The sequence below is a fragment of the Gavia stellata genome, chromosome 32 (assembly GCF_030936135.1).
Source record: "Gavia stellata isolate bGavSte3 chromosome 32, bGavSte3.hap2, whole genome shotgun sequence".
NCBI classification, from domain to species: Eukaryota; Metazoa; Chordata; class Aves; order Gaviiformes; family Gaviidae; genus Gavia; species Gavia stellata.
The window spans coordinates 1,321,661-1,338,267 of record NC_082625.1 but is presented as its reverse complement, the minus strand read 5'-3'; the positions used below and the strand labels follow the sequence as shown (position 1 = coordinate 1,338,267).

The following is a 16,607-nucleotide window of genomic DNA, read 5'->3' as shown; positions in this document are numbered from 1 at the left end:
ACCCATTGTTGTCTGGGTGGGGTGGAGCTTAGCAGGGCGGGGCCCATTGTCACCTGGGTGGGTGGAGCTAATCGGGGCAGGGCAGGACCTCCCCCCCCATTCCCCCCCAGCACCCATCTCCACGTCCCCCCCGGTTTGACAAACACCCCCCCCCCCCTCCAGCTGCACCAGCACCCCCCCCCCCCCCCCCCCCCCCCCCCCGCAGCCCCCCAAGGACAGGCTCCTCCCGGGGAACGGCTCCTCCTTTATTGGGGACCCCGGGACAGGGACGTGCACCCCCGTCCCGCTGGCCCTCGTGTCCCCTCCCCCCCTGCTAGCACCCTACACGTGGGTCTCCCGCAGCAGCAGGTCGGTGGCAGTGCCGGGATCGGGGGAGCCCTGGGGGGGGCCGCCCTCCCAGTCCGGCCTCACTGGCCGCGCCTGGGGGGCTCCAGCCTTGTCCGGGGGCTCCTCCCGGGGGCTCTGGGTGCCCGTGGGGGACACCAAGGAGACCTGCTTCGAGATGTCCCGCCACAGCACGCCCGGGGGCAGCTGCCTCCGCCTGGTCAGCCCTGCCGGAACGGGGGGGCCATGGGGAGGGGCTGCGGGGGGGACACCCCAAGGCTGGGTCACGGCCCCGCCCCGGCCCCCAGCCTCACCTGGCAGGGAGCTGAGCAGGAGCCCGGCCACCACCGTGGTGAGGGTCCCCAGCGCCCCGTAGTACAGGTAGGAGATGGCGTAGAAGTCACCCACGATGGCTGGCCTGCGCGGGGAGGGGGGCAGGGGCCGGCAGAGAGAGCGGTGTGACGTCAGAGGAAAGCGGTGTGACGTCACAGTGGACAAGGAAAGCGGTGTGACGTCACAAGGAACAAGTAAATTGCTGTGACGTCACAAGGAACAGGAAAAGTGGTGTGATGCCACAGTGAACAAAGGAAGTGGTGTGACATCACAAGGAACAAGAAAAGCAGTGTGACGTCACAAGGAACAGAGAAAGCAGTGTGACGTCACAGTGAACAAAGTGGTGTGACATCGCAAAGAACAGGGAAAGCACTGTGACATCACAAGGAACAAGGAAATTGCTATGACATCACAAGGAACAGGGAAAGCATTGTGACATCACAGTGAGCAAGGAAAGCGGTGTGACATCACAGCCCGCCGCCCGCGCCGCCAGGACACCCCCGAAGCTGCCCGCCCCCCGCCCATGCCGTGCCCCCTCACCGGGCCGGGGCAGGGGGCTGCTCGCGGGGGGGCAGGGGTCCCAGGAGGACGGTGCGGTTGGCGCCGGCGCTGCGGTTGTAGAGCGGGCAGAGGGCTCCGGAGGTGGGCAGCACCCCCATGGCGGCCGCGCTGGGGGGGTGGAGGGTGCCCCCCACGGCCACCCAGAAGGAGAGGGCGAAGCCGGCGCCCAGGCCCCCCAGTGCGCCCTGCGGCAGAGGAGAGGGGTCCGCACAGCCTGGGGGGACGGGCTGCGGCGGCACCCCCGGCACCCCCCAAACCCGCCAGGACTCACGGCCGTGCTGCACATCGGCAGGAAGATGCCCAGGACGAAGGCCCCCAGCAGCGGGCCGCCGATCACCCCCATGACGGTGAAGGAGCCCTGGAAGGGGGACGGGGAGCTTGGGGGGCTGCAGGGGCTTGGGGGGCTCGTGGGGGGAGGACGGTGCTTGGCTCTGCCCCAGACCCCCGGCCGCCACAGCCCAGCCGGCTCGAGGGCTCTCCGGCAGCCAGCCATGTGTGGCCGGGTCCCGCTCGGCCGGGCAGAGCCGGCGGGCGAGGGTGGGGGGACCAGCGGGGTGAGCTCGGCCATGTGCCGGATCCAGCCCCGCGTGCCGGGGCTCACCTGCAGCACGCCGCCACCCAGCAGCGAGGCCAGAGCTGCCACCGTGATGCACGAGGTGCCGTACACGAGCGCTGCGGGGAGACGGGAAAGGCTCAGCAGCACAGCGGGGCACAGTGTGGTGCAGTGCGGCATGGCGCAGCACAGCATGGCACGGTGCAGTGCAGCATGGCATGGCAGGGCATAGGACGAGGTAGCGTGGCATGGCACAGCACGGCACCATGCCGTGCACCGCGGCGTGACACAAAACAGTGCTGTGCAGCGCAGGATAGGGTAGCACGGCATGGCATGCCATGGGGTGGCACGGTGCAGCGCAGCATGGCACGGCGTGGCGCGGCACGGCCCCCGTCCCCACTCACACAGCCCCTTGGAGATGAGGGCCAGCCTCCGCGGTGACAGCGCAGGGAGCTTGGGCTTGATGAGGTCCTCGACGGTGACGGCTGCCATGGCGTTGATGCTGGTGGAGGCCGTGCTGGGGCGCGGGCAGGCGGCAGCGCTCAGCCCCGACGCCGGCAGCCTGCGGGGTGGGGGGGGCCAAAGCCCCCTTCGGCGGGGAGTTTTGGGGTCCCCTTGGGGCGAGGGGTGCCCCATCCTCACCTGAGGGTCCCGCTGTAGGCACAAGCCAGGAACAGCCCCGGCACCCCCGGGAACGTCTCGAAGATGTCAAGGACCAGGTAGGGCATGTACTGCGGGGGGGAGGCGGCCGCATCGGCGGGGTGCAGGACCCTGGGGGACCCCAGCACCCCCAGCGGGGCTGAGACAGGGACCCGGGGGTCCGGCCGCTCCGAGCCTCTCGCCCTTCCATCTCGCTGCCCTCAATTTGGTGCTCGAGAGGGCAGAGCCGGCGGGGGCCGGTACCTGGTCCGGGGCTGAGATGTAGCCGGCGAGGAGGGGATCGCAGTCCTTGTACAGCGCAAACATCACAAGGCCACAGGCCACCGCGCTGGAGACGATGCAGAAGAGCCCCACTTGATTCACCAGCAGCGCCCTGCGAGCACGGGGCGGGAGCGCAGCCGGTTGAGCAGGGGGGCAGGGGCCATGCAAGGGTGCAAGGTCCGTGCAAGGGTGCAGGGTCTTTGCAGGGGTGCAAGGTCCATGCAGGGCGGCAGGGTCTGTGTAGGGGCCATGCAAGGGTGCAGGGTTCATGCAGGGGCCATGCAGTGGTGAAGGATCTGTGCAAGGTCCATGCACGGGTGCAAGGTCCATGCACGGGTGCCAGGTCCATGCAGGGGTGCAGGGCCTGTGGAAGGGTGCAGGGGCCATGCAGTGGTGCAGGGTTCATGCAGGGGCCATGCAGTGGTGCAGAGTTTGTGCAGGATCTGTGCAGGGGTGCAGGGGCCATGCAAGGGTGCAGCGTTCATGCAGGGGCCATGCAGTGGCGCAGGGTCTGTGCAGGGTCTGTGCAGGGGTGCCAGGTCCATGCAGGGGTACAGGGCCTGTGCAAGGGTGCAGGGGTCATGCAAGGGTGCAGGGTTCATGCAGGGGCCATGCAGTGGTGCAGGATCTGTGCAAGGTCCATGCAGGGGGGCAGGGCCTGTGCAAGGGTGCAGGGTTCATGCAAGGTCCATGCAAGGGTGCAGGGGCCATGCAGGGGTGCAGAGTCCATGCAAGGGCGCAGGGGCCATGCAGGGGTGCAGGCACTGGGCTCCCCAAGGGGGCCAGGCTGGCGTGCAGCCACCCCCCCACCCAGAGCAGCCCCTCGCCCCCGTGCGCCGTCCCATGCCGAGCGGGAGCCAGACGAGCCCCGTGGCCCCGTGGACTCACATCCTGGCCTCCCTCTCGGTCCTGCAGGCCACGTAGCGCTGGACCTGGGCCTGGTTGACGCCGTACATGGAGAGCCAGACCAGCGTGCCGCCCAGCAGGAAGGTCCAGACCGTGTACCGGCTCCGCGGGTCCGGGTTGAAGCTGGGCACGGTGGCACGCCGCCGCGGCGGGGGGGGTGAGCCGGGGCCAGCACCGGCCCCCCAGCACCCCAGGGCAGGGGGAGCGGGGTCAGCACACAGCGGGGTGGGGGGACTCACTCGCCGAAGTTCAGCCTGGAGCCGTTGGCGGCGATGCCCAGCACCCTGGCGGGACCCCCCACCAGCAACACCCCCCGGATGATGATGGCGATGAAGCCGGAGAGCATCACAAAGACCTGGAAGACGTCCGTCCAGATGACAGCCTTCATCCCGCCCTGCGCCAGACGGATTCACGGGTGAGCGCCGGGGACCACCGGGGACCCCAGGACCCCCCGCGCCCGCACTCACTATGGTGGTGTAGAAGGTGCAGATGACGCCGGTGGAGAGCAGGGACGCCCAGATGTCCAGACCGGTCACTGAAGGAGACGGGAAGGTGCTGAGCAGAGCCCCAGGGTGCAAATGACGCCTGGGGCAGGACAGGGCTGAGATGTCCCCAGTGCAGGGACGGGGACGCGACCAGGAGCAGCCCCCACCTCCCCACCGCACCTTGGTTGAGGATCAGGGCGGGAGCGTAGATGACGATCCCCGTGTACAGCATCTGTGGGAACAGGGGGGTCAGCGCCCCGTCCCACCGGCACAGCAGGCATCGGGCAGGTGACGGCTGCACCGGCGGGGACGGGGACAAAGCGTGACGGTGCCGCCCAAGCGCGGCGTGCAGGCACTGGGAAAACACTGGGGTTTTCATTCAAAACAGAGCTCCTGCCGGGTGCTATTTGCTTTGAGCCGTGGAAAACACGAGCACGGGAACGAGGACGCTTCCCGGGGGCTCAGGGCAGCGCCGGCGCGGTCGGATCCAAGCCCCCACCAAGTGCCACATCCCCACCGTCCCCATCCCACCCATGCACCGTGGCCACGCACCGTGGCCACCACGTACTGCAGGGTCCCGCACAGCCGGACGCTCCTGCTGAACCGCCGCTCCAGATACTGGGGACAAGGAGAAGGGAGCGCACCGGGGCTGTCCTGGCATCGGGGCACCCCAGGGGCTGCTCCGGGGCAGGATGCGTCCCCCCCCACCCCGTGCCCACCTCGTAGGTGCTGGTGAGCCCCAGGCGGTAGAAGACGGGGAGGAAGAGCTGGGCGGTGAGCAGCGTGTTGAGCAGCTGCCCCAGGCACATCCAGAGGAATTTGGCTCCGTACCGGTACGCCTCTGCCGGCACCCCCAGCACCTGGATGGCCGACATGAAGCTGGCCGAAAGCGAGAGCCCCACGGGCAGAGCCGACATGCGTCGTCCCCCCGTGAAAAAATCCTCCGAGGTTTTCTGGCCACCTTTGGCGAGGCCGTGGAAGAGCCCGATGCTGGTGGAGATCAGCAGCATCAGCCCGAAGACTCCGTAGTCCCAGAGGCTGAAGGTGAGCCGCTCCGGCACCCACACCTCCAGGCTCCCCGCTGGGGCCAGTGCGGCGGCTGCAGGGGGGGGAGCCCCCGGCCGGGCACCTGCGGGTGGATGGGGATGCGGCACGGGGACGCGGCACGCACGGCTAGGCCAGGGCACGGCAGCACCGGCGCATCCGAGGGCAGCGAAACTGGAGGGGGAGAAAATTCCATGCAATTATTGACCGACATTCGACGCGCAGCAGAAAGGACCAAGCACGGAGCGGAGAGCATGGCTGCCACCCTGTCCCATCCCATCCCGTCCCATCCCACCCTGTCCCCTCCTGTCCCGTCCCGTCCCATCCCGTTCCATCCATGTCCCCGGGAAGATCTGTGCCAAGCGTTCGGCTGCAAAGGGCAAAGCCCAGGCTGCGAGAGGGACGGCCGGAGCTCAGCACGGGAATTGCCCCAAATACCTCCCGGTTCGGAGCCCGCAGGAAGAGGAGAGCAGCAGCGCCTGGTCCCGCTGCTCCGGACCACACCAGCACCGGCTCCGGGGAAGCGCCGGCGGCACTAGAAGGACACAGCCGGGAGGGAGTGATCCCCCCCAGCCAGCACAAACAGGGAGGGGCAGAGCCGCCGCCGGAGCCAAACTTATGTCCAGCTGAGGAGACAAAACAAACCAAAGCTAAACCTTCACCCAGAAAAAAGCAGCTCGTTTGCAGGCAGCTGCCTGCAGTCCGGCAAGGACGCGGTGCCGAGGCGGGGAGGAGAGCGGGGCAGCACGCGGGGGGCTGCCCGGGGGTCCCTGGGGATGCGGGGAGCCCGGCGGGTCGGAGGAGGCTGCTGCGACGTCCTCGGTGGGCGTTGAGGCGGCGGTGGGGCGAGTGGGGACGCGGCGAGGGGCTGGCCGTGCCTCGAGCTCCTCCAGCCCGCGGGGCGGGCGCCGGCGGGAGGCAGGTTCAGGGCGTCGGGGAGGGACCCTTGGCGGGGAGGACGGAGCCGTCGGGGGCCGCATCCATAACCCCTTCCCTCCCGCATGCCCCGGCACCGGCTAACCGCAGGCCACCCCGAGCGGCAGCACGGCACCCCGTGCCCCGGCGGGCAGCACGGCAAGCGCGGGAGCCAGCCGCTGGCCCTGGTGAGCGTGGGGATGGTGGGATGACTCCGGCCGTTGGGATACGCAGCACCCGGGCGCAGGGCTGGCCTGGCTTCCACGTTCCTTGGACCAAACACTGCTTTGTCTCACCCGGCCCCTGGACAGGTTTGTCCCATGGGGATTTCCTCCCCCTGCCCTGAACCCCAGGGACGAGCCTGGGGTTGGGACCGGGGAAGAGCCCCGACATGGGGACAGAGCCACCGCAGGGACACCGTCGCCGCCGAGGCATCACTGCGGGGCAGAGGAGGGTCCCTGGTCCCCGGGGTCTGGCTCCAGCCCTGCTGGCCTTGTCCCCAACGCCCATCCCCGGGGACAGGGCTGGGCAGGACCCCATTCCCCGCATCGCCCCCAGCTTCGCCTCCTTGCCGAGCTGCTTAGAGCAGCACAAAGGGGAAAAACAACGCGCAGCGGCTGCTGGGCCCAGCCACATCCGCCGCTGGGTGTGTGCGGCGCTGCACAGCACCAGGGCCAGGCATGCGCCCAGCCCCATGGCAGCCCCGAAGGCATGGCAGCGCTGGTGGCACCCTGGGGCCGGGCTGGCCGCGGCAGGACCGGGGCGAAGGGGCTGAGCCCGTCCCGGTGGGGCCGTGAGTGGGGCAGGGAGTGTCCCGGTGATGGGGTGCGGGCAGCACTCAGCCCCTCGCCCCACACGGTGGTGTGGGGCAGGATGGGGGCTAGGACGCCCTGGCAGAGCATCGCCCATCCCGCAGCACCGGGAGGCAGCAGGACCAGCGAGGTGCCCGGGTACATTGGGGTGCCCAACGGGGTAGTGGGGTGCCCAGGGCCCCCTACTCCTTCACCCCCCAGCCAGTCCTTGCACCCTGGGGTGGCTCCTTTCGCCCCCCGCCCCGTACCCCCTCCCTTGCCAGGAAGCCACCCGCCGCGGAGGCTGTGGGCAGGAAGGAAGTCACTGAGGGGATTTTTTGACGCTCCCCTTCGCTCGCAGCCTCCGAGCAGCCACCTACGCAGCCCAGGAACCCTGACCAGACGGCACAGCCCTGCCCGGGACCCGCTCCCCGGGGCCGGAGCACACGGGTGCCAGCGAGGTCGCCGGGACGGCAGCAGGTACCGCACCGGCACCGGGGGCTTTGTGGGGTCCAGCCAGCCCAGCCGGGCATGGGGATGGAGCCAAGTCCTCCCTGCCTGTGCCTGGGAGTGATGCAGGGCATGGGCACATGGCCCTGGGGAGGAGCAGTGGCCGTGGGACGGGCTGGGGAGGGTGGGTTTATCCATGAGCCTGGAGAAATGACTGTGTGCCTCAGTTTCCCCTTCATCCTTCCCAGGACGGGCTCACCCCAGCCCTGGAGGTTTGGCTGAGGGGTTTTACCCCAGGGAGGATGCCGAGGCGAATGCGTGGGGAAGGGCACCTATGGGCCAAGGTCCTGCCCCACACGGGGGTCATGCTGTTGGGGGGACGGTACTGCCACCGGGGACCGTGCTGCCAGCTGACCCCCCTGTCCTTGCAGTGCCTGCCATGGCCCCGCTGGGTGAGGACACCCCGCTGATCGGGGAGCGCTCCTCCAGCCTCTCCTCCACCGAGACCGGCACCCTCCAGGTGTACCTGTACCACCGGGCGCCCGCCGTGCGCAGCCCCCCCGGCACCGCCGCCGCCGTCCTCACCTTCACCTTCGGCGAGTACACGGCTGAGGAGCTGTGCGTCCACGCCGCCAAAGCCTGTGGTGAGCATCGTCCCCCGGCACCAGCAGGCTCGGGGCAGTGGCTGTGGGCTCGGGGTACCGGCTGTGCCGTCCTTGGCGGTGGGTCACAGCACCGCTCTGTCCCCAGGCGTGCTGCCCGTCTGCCACCCGCTCTTCGCCCTGGCCACCGAGGATCTCAGCTGCTGGTTCCCCCCCAACCACCTCTTCACCATCGATGACTCCCGCAGCCAGGTCATGGTGTACAGGATCAGGTACAGCCCACGGGGACGCACCTCTCCCAGCCCCAGCCTGGCTCCCTGGGGAGTCTCTGATGGCTGATAAGGGCTGTGCACTGTGTGGGATGCGGCGCTGAGCACCCTCCGCTCTCCCCATCAGGTTCTTCTTCCCCAACTGGTGTGGGCAGGGACAGTCCCACCGCTTCCAGCTGCTGAACGACCGAGCCAGCCCCATCCTGGACTACCCCGTCATCGATTACCTTTTTGCCCAGGTGAGCCCTGTCAGGCTGGTGTCTCTGTCCCCAACACCTGGGGCTGCAAGTGGGGTCCCATGTGGCTTCTTGGTTGTGTGATACGTGCTAACCTCAGTGCAGCAATGCCCTTCACCGCCCTGAGCCATGCTGCCCTCCTCCTCCTCCGCCAGCGCCCACTGGCCCCTGGCCACGACACCTGTGGGATGTGGGTCCTGCTGCCCAGCTTGGCTGGAGCTGCTCGTGGGCATCCCGTGCCGGGCATGGGGCACCCCATGTTGCTGAGATGGGGGTCACTGTGTCCCCTGGGTGGTGCATGCCCCAGGCACGGAGCCGGGGAACAGCAGAAGAACAGAGCCTGGGGCAGGATGTGATTCACGCAGGCACTGGGGCATGGGGCTGGGGCCGGAGCCGCCCCCCCACCCCACAGCCAGCGCAGTGTGATGGGGAAGGTCAGCAAGGGCCATCCTGGCAGCTCCTGTTAGCTGGGGGGGGCAATACCTGCCACGGCCTTGTGCACGGACCGGGGGGCTTGGGGTGCACCAGGTCTCCCGGCTGCAGCATCCCCGGGCAGGAGACGCACCGAGCGGGGGGCTGGCGCAGGGACCCCCCACCCAGCCCCTGCACCCTCCCCAGTCCCGCAGCGATTTCATCGGGGGACGCGTGGCAGTGGCGCTGAGCCTGCCGACGCAAGAGGAGTGCCTGAGCCTGGCCGTGCTGGACATGCTGCGCATCGCCAAGGAGAAGCAGCAGAGCCCCGATGAGGTCTTCAGCCACATCAGGTGAGCTGGGGGCTGTGGGGACAGCCCGGCACCCATGGGGACAGCCCAGTGTCCCTGGAGACAGCCTGGCACCCACTGCTGCCTCACCTCCCCGTCCCTGGCAGCTACAAGTCCTGCATCCCCGAGCCTCTGCGGTGCCAGATCCAGCAGCACAGCTTCCTCACCCGCAAGCGCATCCGCCGCCGCTTCAGCAAATCCCTGCGGAAGATCGGGGGCTGCCAGACAGACGGACGCTACCTGAAGCTCAAGTACCTGCTGGACCTGGAGCGGCTGCAGCGGCGCTGGGCGGAGGAGAGTTTCCACGTGCGCTCGCCCGGCTCCGCCGCGGACATCGCCATCCACGTGGCTGGCGAGAGCGGCGTCTCCTGGAGCTGCAGCGGCTCCGAGGTGCGGGCAGGTGGCCGCGCCGGGGGGTCCCGCGGTGGGGCGAGGTGGGGGACGCGGAGGCCAGCCCTGGTCGTGTCCCCCGCAGAGCCGCCAGCACTTCTGTGACTTCCCCGACATTGCCGACATCAGCATCAAGCAGGCAAGCCGGGACGGCAGCCCGGTGGAGAACCGCATCGTCACCCTCACCAAGACGGACAACCGGGTGCTGGTGAGCCAGGGGGGGTGTGGGGGGAGCCCCGGCGGGGCGAGGGGCTGGGGCTGGCGTGGGGCTGACCCCCTGCCTGGCCCCAGGAGGTGGAGTTCCCCACGCTGCGGGAAGCCCTCTCCTTCGTGGCTCTCATCGATGGCTACTACCGCCTGACGGCAGACACCCACCACTACTTCTGCAAGGAGGTGGCCCCCCCCCGGCTCCTGGAGGACGTCGAGAACCAGTGCCACGGGCCCATCAGGTGGGTGCCAGGAACCACCCCCCCTTGCCACCCCCAGCCCACGGGCGATGGGGGAAGAAATCGCTCGGGTAGGAGCCACAAGAGCGGCAAGCACCGGTCCCCCATCCTGCTCGCCGGGCTGGTGATGCTCAGGACACCGCGGTGCCCACCGGGTTTGGGGAGATCGTGGCAGAGGGATGAGCAATGGGGTCCCCGGGGTCTCCCCGAGGGGGACCACCCTGCGCCCGACCCAGCCCTGCCGTTCACAGCTCCGAGTTTGCGGTGAACAAGCTGAAGGTGGCGGGGAACCACCCGGGGCTGTACCTGCTGCGCCGCAGCCCGCAGGACTTCGACAGCTACCTGCTGACCGTCTGCGCCGAGGTGAGACCGGCACCGGCACCAGCTGGGGACCGGGGTGCTGGCACCGCGCAGCATCACACAGGCTCCTGTGCTGGGTGCTGCCGGTGTCACCGGGAGCAGGGAGGGAAACGCAGGGCTGAGACCTGGTGCTCGCAGGGACAGTGCCACCAGCGATGGCCCTTTGGGACAGCCCCGGGGCTGCCACAGGCACCTGCAGGGCAGGAGGGGCTCGGGGGGCTCCCGGGGGACCCCGCGCCGCTGAGCCCGGTTCTCGCCCTGCAGACCCGCTCTGGCCAGGACTACAAGCACTGCCTGATCCGCCGGGATGAGGACGGGAATTTCCGGCTCTCGGGAGTGACCCGGCGGTTCTGCAGCCTGCGGGAGCTGCTAGGCACCTATGGGCGCTGCGGGCTGCAGGCGGAGGGTGCCCGCATGCGCCTGGCTGCCTGCTGCCCACCCCTGCCCAAAGGTGACGATGCTGCGCCGGGGCGGGGGACAGGGCAGGGCTGCATATACCTGCGGCGGTGTGACACCATGGCTGTGTGACATCACGGAGTGGGTTGTGTGAGGTCACGGAGCAGACTATGCCATCATAGAGTGGGCTGTGTGACATCATAGAGCAGGCTGCGTGACATCACAGAGTGGGTTGTGTGAGGTCACAGAGTGGACTATGCCATCATAGAGTGGGCTGTGTGACATCATAGAGCGGGCTGTGTGACATCATAGAGCAGGCTGTATGAGGTCACAGAGTGGGTTGCGTGAGGTCACGTGGCGGGCTGTGTGTCATCACGGAGTGGGTTGTGTGGCATCATAGAGCAGGCTACGTGACGTCATAAAATGAGCTGTGTAACGTCACAGAGTGGGTTGTATGGTGTCACAGAGCAGCCCGTGTCATCGTGGAGCTGGCTGCATGTCATCACAGAGCGGGCTGCGTGACATCACAGCGCGGGCTGCGTGTCATCACAGAGCAGGCTGTGTGCCGTCACAGAGCTGGCTATGTGGCATCACAGAGCGGGCTGTGCGATGTCACAAAATGAGCTGCGTGACATCATAGAGCAGGCTGTGACATCACGGAGCGGGCTGTGCGAGGTCACAGCGCGGGCACAGCCTGCCCCGGCCACCCCTCACAGGAACTGCCCCCCGCAGAGAAGTCCAACCTGCTGATCGTGCGGAGCGGCTGCCCCCGGTCCCCCGGCTCCCCCGCCGCCCCCCGCCGCAGCCTCAACCAGATGATGTTCCACAAGATCGACCCCCAGAGCCTCACGCGGGTACGGGGGGGGCCGGGGCAGCGGTGGGCCGGGGCGCGTGGGCAGGGACCCCCCCGCCAGCGTCCCCCCTCTCGCGGCAGGGCGAGAGCCTGGGCCAGGGCTCCTTCACCCAGATCTACAAGGGCGTCAAGCGGGACCAGGAGGAGGACGGCTACTACCAGACCGAGGTGGTGCTCAAGGTCATGGACGGCAGCCACCGCAACTGCTCCGAGGTGAGGCGGCAGCAGCCTCCCCCACCCTGGCACCGGGGGGTCCCCACAGCCCCCCCTGAGCCAGCCTCTCCCCGCTCCCAGTCCTTCCTGGAGGCAGCCAGCATCATGAGCCAGCTCTCCCACAAGCACCTGGTCCTGCTGCACGGCGTCAGCCTCGGGAAGGACAGTGAGTGCCCGTCCCCCTCGCTGGGCGCCGCGATGCCACGGCTGCGCTGCCAGGAGGGCATGCACCGGACCTGCCTGCGCCGTTCCCCCCGCAGGTATCATGGTGCAGGAGTACGTCAGGTACGGGCCCCTGGACCTCTACTTGAAGAAGAACCAAGGCGAGGGCAAGGTGACGACGAGCTGGAAGCTGCAGGTGGCCAAGCAGCTGGCGTACGCCCTCAACTACCTGGTGAGCCGGCTGCCGGCACGGCACCGAGCGTCGGCATCCCGCGGTCCACGTGTCCTGCAGCTCCTGCATGTCAGCATCCCACAGCTCTCCCATGTCGGCATCCCATGGCTTCCATGCATCTGCGACCTGCAGCTCCAATGCATCCATGTCCTGTGGCTCCTGTGCACCTGCATCCTTCAGCACCTGTGCATCCGTGTCCCATAACCCCACACATCCACGCCCCATGGCTCCCACGCATACCTGTCCCACGACTCCCCTGCATCCGCATCCCCATGGCTCCCACGCATCCCTGTCGGTTCACCCCGGCTGGCACCGGCTCAGCCCCATGCATGGGGCTGCCCCACGGGCTGGGGCTGCGCTGACGGTCCTGGTCCCTCTCCCCTCCCCAGGAGGACAAGAGAATCACCCACGGCAACGTCTCCGCTAAGAAGGTGCTGCTGACCCGGGAGGGGGACGTGGCCAGCGGCAGCCCCCCCTTCATCAAGCTCAACGACCCCGGAGTCAGCGTCACTGTCCTGGCTAAGGAGAGTAAGTGCCCGGGCTGACCCAGGGTGTCGGGGCGGGTGGCAGGGCCCCTCCGGCGGGTGCTGAGCAGGGCCGTCCTCCTCTCCCCAGTGCTGGTGGAGCGCATCCCCTGGGTGGCCCCGGAGTGCCTCAGCGACCCCGAGAGCCTGGCGCTGCCGGCCGACAAGTGGAGCTTTGGGGCGACCCTCTGGGAGATCTTCAGTGGTGGCAACATGCCCATGAGCCTGCTGGAGCCCCAGAAGGTGAGGCTGCCCCGTCCCATTGCACCCCAACCCTCCTGCCCTGTCCCTCCTGCCCCATCCCGCTGCATCCCGACCCTCCTGCCCCGTCCCGCTGCACCCGGGATCTGCTCGCTCACCCCCTGCCTGGAGAAGACCACGCACCGCCCGTCCCACCCCGGGATTTCTTTGCTGGCAGAGGCTCTGGTGACCCAGGTCTCACTGGGAAAGGGGCATAGCTGGGGGAGATGGGCACCCACAGCACCCGGAGCTGGGGTCTCGCAGGGCTCCGGAGCCCCTCAGCCCCGGTGCACGGCAGAGGCGGCCGCGGGCTCCAGCGCTGCAGGGATGGGCAGTAACTGAGCCCCCAGCCTAAAACCCCACAGCCTTTGAGTGATGCTCAGGGCGAGGGGTTTGCACAGCCCGGTGAGGAGCGTGGGGGCTGTTCGGGGGCTGCTTGGGGGGAGCACGGGGCCGGGTACCCCACAGCCAGCCCCAGCACCCTCTCCCGCCCCAGCAGAAGCTGGATTTCTACCAGAGCAGCCTCCAGCTCCCCGCGCCAAAGTGGACGGAGCTGGCCACGCTCATCGCGCAGTGCATGGACTACCAGCCGCGCCGCCGGCCCTGCTTCCGTGCCGTCATCCGGGACCTCAACAGCCTCATCACCTCCGGTGAGCCCCGGGACCGCGGGGTGGGGACGGGCTCCGGACCCCCACGGTGCCCTCACCACCCGCCTCCCCCAGATTACGAGCTGCTCTCGGACCTGTCGCCCACCAACGTGATGCTCCGGGAGAGCTTCTGGGGGTACGAGCCCCTCGCCATGTGCCAGGACCCCACGCACTTCGAGGAACGGCACCTCAAGTACATCTCACTGCTGGGCAAGGTGAGATGGGGGGACAGAGGGGGTCCCGTCCCCCAGGACTCAGTGCACGAGTTTCTTGCACCCCCCGCTTACCTGCCTTTGGGGCACGAAGCATCCCTGGCTCCTGGGAGGATGCTTTGCCCCCCCAAAGCTGAGAAACTCTTAGTTTGTGGCCACGGCCTCACCTGTGCGTGGGATCTGGGGGGGCAACAGGTTCTGGGGACGTGGTGGGGGCCTCCGAGACCCCCCTGAGACACCCCAGCATCCCGCATCCCCACCCGGCTCTCCCCATCCAGGGCAACTTTGGGAGCGTGGAGTTGTGCCGCTACGACCCGCTGGGCGACAGCACGGGCGAGCTGGTGGCGGTAAAGAAGCTGCAGCAGGATTCGGCCAAGGAGCTGCAGGATTTCGAGAGGGAGATCCAGATCCTGCACTTGCTGCAGCACGATTTCATCGTCCAGTACCGGGGCGTGTGCTACAGCCGGGGTGAGCGTGGCGTGGGGTGGGGAGCGGGCAGGGAGCAATGCTGCCTGCACCCGGCCCCGGCTCTGCCTGCGTCCCGGCCGGCGGGTGATGGATGTGCGTGCAGGGCGGCGCGGGCTGCGGCTGGTGATGGAGTACCTGCCCAACGGCTGCCTGCGGGACTACCTGCAGAAGAACCAGCCCCGCCTGGACCACAGGACCCTGCTCCTCTACGCCTGGCAGATCTGCAAGGTGGGACCGCGGGGGCTGGCGGCAAAGGGGGTCCCGCTCTCCTCCGGTGGGGAGAGATGGGGCCGGAGCCATGCCGTGGCTCACCCAGGAGGTCGCGGTCCAGCTGGGGCGAGCCCCGGGGGATGCTGCTGGGTCCCGGCCCCAGTGAGCAGCTGCATCCCGCGCAGGGCATGGAGTACCTGGGGGCGCAGCGCTGCGTGCACCGGGACCTGGCCAGCAGGAACATCCTGGTGGAGAGCGAGACCCACGTCAAGATCGGGGATTTCGGGCTGGCCAAGCTGCTGCCGCAGGACAAGGACTATTACGTGGTGCGGGAACCCGGCCAGAGCCCCGTCTTCTGGTGAGGGTGGCACCGGGGTGGGGGGACATGGGGCTGCCAGCCCAGCTGGATCCGGTGCTCAGCACCCTCCCGCCGGCAGGTACGCACCTGAGTCCCTGGCAGACAACGTCTTTTCCCGGGCATCCGACATTTGGAGCTTCGGGGTCCTCCTCTACGAGCTCTTCACCTACAGCAACAAAAGCAAGAGCCCCTCGGAGGTGAGACCCCGTCCCCGGGGCTGGGGTCTTGCTGTCCCCACCCTGGACCCCATCACCTTCGGGACGAGCTCCCCCCCATCCGGCCACGGTGGCCCCACGCTGACAGCTGTCCCCGTGCCCGTAGGAGTTCCTCCGCATGATGGGCACCGAGAGGACGGCGCAGATCATCTGCCACTTGCTGGAGCTCCTGAAGGACAACCGGCGTCTCCCGGTGCCGGCCGGCTGTCCTGTGGAGGTGAGAGCCCTGCCTGGGCTGGCAGGGGTCCCGGGGGCCAGTGGGGGTCCTGGGGGCCACCCTGCTCCCCTGATGGCCCCGTCCCTTGTCCCCAGGTCTACACGCTGATGCTGAGCTGCTGGGCCTTCACCCCCGGCACCAGACCCACCTTTGGGGAGCTGGCCCCCAAGATCGAGGCGCTGCGGGACGGCCGGAGCAAAGCCCACGGGTAGCCCACCCCAGCCGGGACCCCGGCCACCCACCTCCCTCCCCAGCACCAGGCAGTGACAGACGGACACACGGCCGTGGCGATGCTTCAATGTGCTTTAACGGCTGCAGGGCCAGCGGAGGGGTGGCAGCGCGGGGGGACACGGCCCCCATCGCCCCCCGCCATTCAGGGCAGCCCTGCTTCCCCCGCGATGCCGCTTGTCTTTTACCCCCCTTCTGCCTGTCGCTGCCTCTGCCGGGATGGGATTTGGCAGGTTTCTAGTAAAGTTTGGTGAATTTGCCAGCTGGGGTGATGTGAGAGGGGAGGCACGGGGAGAGGGGACGCGGGGTCTGGTGGCTGTGGAGCTGCTGGGGGAGAGAGCAGGGAGGGGTGAGGGTGCCCACGGGACATCTCGGCACGGGGGTCCCGGGCTTGGCACTCACCGTAGGCGTTCCCAGGAGGTGGCTCCAGCAGGTTCCCCCGCACGGGGCCACGAGGGTGCGGATGAATTTGTGTGCCCGAACAGCCGCTGTACCAGCTCTGCTGTGAGGGCTCCCAGCACCGCACGGCGCCCATGGCACGGCACCCTGAGGCTCGGGCAGGCGGCGGCTGTGGCCACAGCCCCGTCCTGTGGGGCTTTGCTCCTCGCCCACTGCGTATATCCCCCTCCCATGGCCCTGAGCCTGGCCTGTGCCTACGGCATGGCACGGCACCATCTGTTCCCGGGACCGAGCATCCCACCGGGGCCAGGGCTGCCTCCGCCGAGGGTCATCACCGACCTCGCAGACAGGGGACGGACCCAGCCAGCCCTTCCCAAGGTGGGGGTCCCATCCCAGCACCCAGGAGCCCCCCCCTGCACTGCGAAGAGCCACGAGGCCCCCCAGAGAACCCCCCCCAGAACCTTGTAGCAGAGCGAGCTCAGGGCCATCCTCGCACTGCGCCTCTCCCCGCGCCTGGAGTGCTGCGGCCCCAGCGGCACAGGTAACTCCTGCAGGGATCCTCCCCCTGCCAGGTGCCGCAAAGCCACCCGTCTGTCCACCCATCCGTCTGTCTGCCCACCCCTTTGCCCGTCCACCTGCCGCAGGTGGGGCAGCAGCGCCCGCGGGCGCAAGGAAAGGGCTCGGCA

At 68.7% G+C, this 16,607-nt stretch overlaps 2 protein-coding genes across 2 annotated transcripts; one reads left to right on the top strand and one right to left on the bottom strand.

The window, feature by feature from the left end:
- Positions 1-321: 321 nt before the first annotated feature.
- On the bottom strand, positions 322-6,944 carry SLC5A5 (solute carrier family 5 member 5). Its single transcript, XM_059831620.1, has 15 exons — positions 6,773-6,944; positions 4,803-5,182; positions 4,636-4,701; positions 4,264-4,315; positions 4,066-4,133; positions 3,838-3,992; positions 3,581-3,721; positions 2,675-2,804; positions 2,414-2,502; positions 2,176-2,288; positions 1,820-1,890; positions 1,490-1,576; positions 1,198-1,403; positions 639-742; positions 322-551 (listed from the first exon to the last, which is right to left on the bottom strand). The coding sequence occupies exons 1-15, from the start codon at positions 6,942-6,944 to the stop codon at positions 322-324; spliced, it is 2,064 nt and encodes a 687-aa protein (XP_059687603.1).
- A 778-nt stretch (positions 6,945-7,722) lies between these two features.
- JAK3 (Janus kinase 3) lies at positions 7,723-15,506 on the top strand. The gene is made up of 23 exons (XM_059831959.1): positions 7,723-7,927; positions 8,034-8,157; positions 8,282-8,393; positions 9,009-9,154; positions 9,259-9,541; positions 9,627-9,749; positions 9,833-9,990; positions 10,239-10,350; positions 10,612-10,798; positions 11,476-11,597; positions 11,678-11,809; positions 11,891-11,975; positions 12,070-12,203; positions 12,593-12,731; positions 12,819-12,970; positions 13,467-13,617; positions 13,690-13,829; positions 14,105-14,294; positions 14,398-14,522; positions 14,690-14,862; positions 14,942-15,059; positions 15,184-15,294; positions 15,390-15,506. Exons 1-23 carry the CDS (start codon positions 7,723-7,725, stop codon positions 15,504-15,506), a joined length of 3,339 nt encoding a protein of 1,112 aa, XP_059687942.1.
- The last annotated feature ends 1,101 nt before the right edge of the window (positions 15,507-16,607 follow it).

Bases quoted from the DNA above. Each gene is read 5' to 3' on its own strand.
- SLC5A5 (XM_059831620.1), bottom strand. From the start codon at position 6,944: ATGCTCTGCCAGGGCGTCCTAGCCCCCATCCTGCCCCACACCACCGTG. The intron at 3,993-4,065 runs GTGAGTGCGGGC...CGTCTGGCGCAG, and splicing joins GCACCTTCTACACCACCATA to GGCGGGATGAAGGCTGTCAT. The intron at 2,289-2,413 runs GTGAGGATGGGG...CCCGCGCCCCAG, and splicing joins GCCTACAGCGGGACCCTCAG to CACGGCCTCCACCAGCATCA.
- JAK3 (XM_059831959.1), top strand. From the start codon at position 7,723: ATGGCCCCGCTGGGTGAGGACACCCCGCTGATCGGGGAGCGCTCCTCC. The intron at 10,351-10,611 runs GTGAGACCGGCA...CTCGCCCTGCAG, and splicing joins TGCTGACCGTCTGCGCCGAG to ACCCGCTCTGGCCAGGACTA. The intron at 10,799-11,475 runs GTGACGATGCTG...TGCCCCCCGCAG, and splicing joins CTGCCCACCCCTGCCCAAAG to AGAAGTCCAACCTGCTGATC.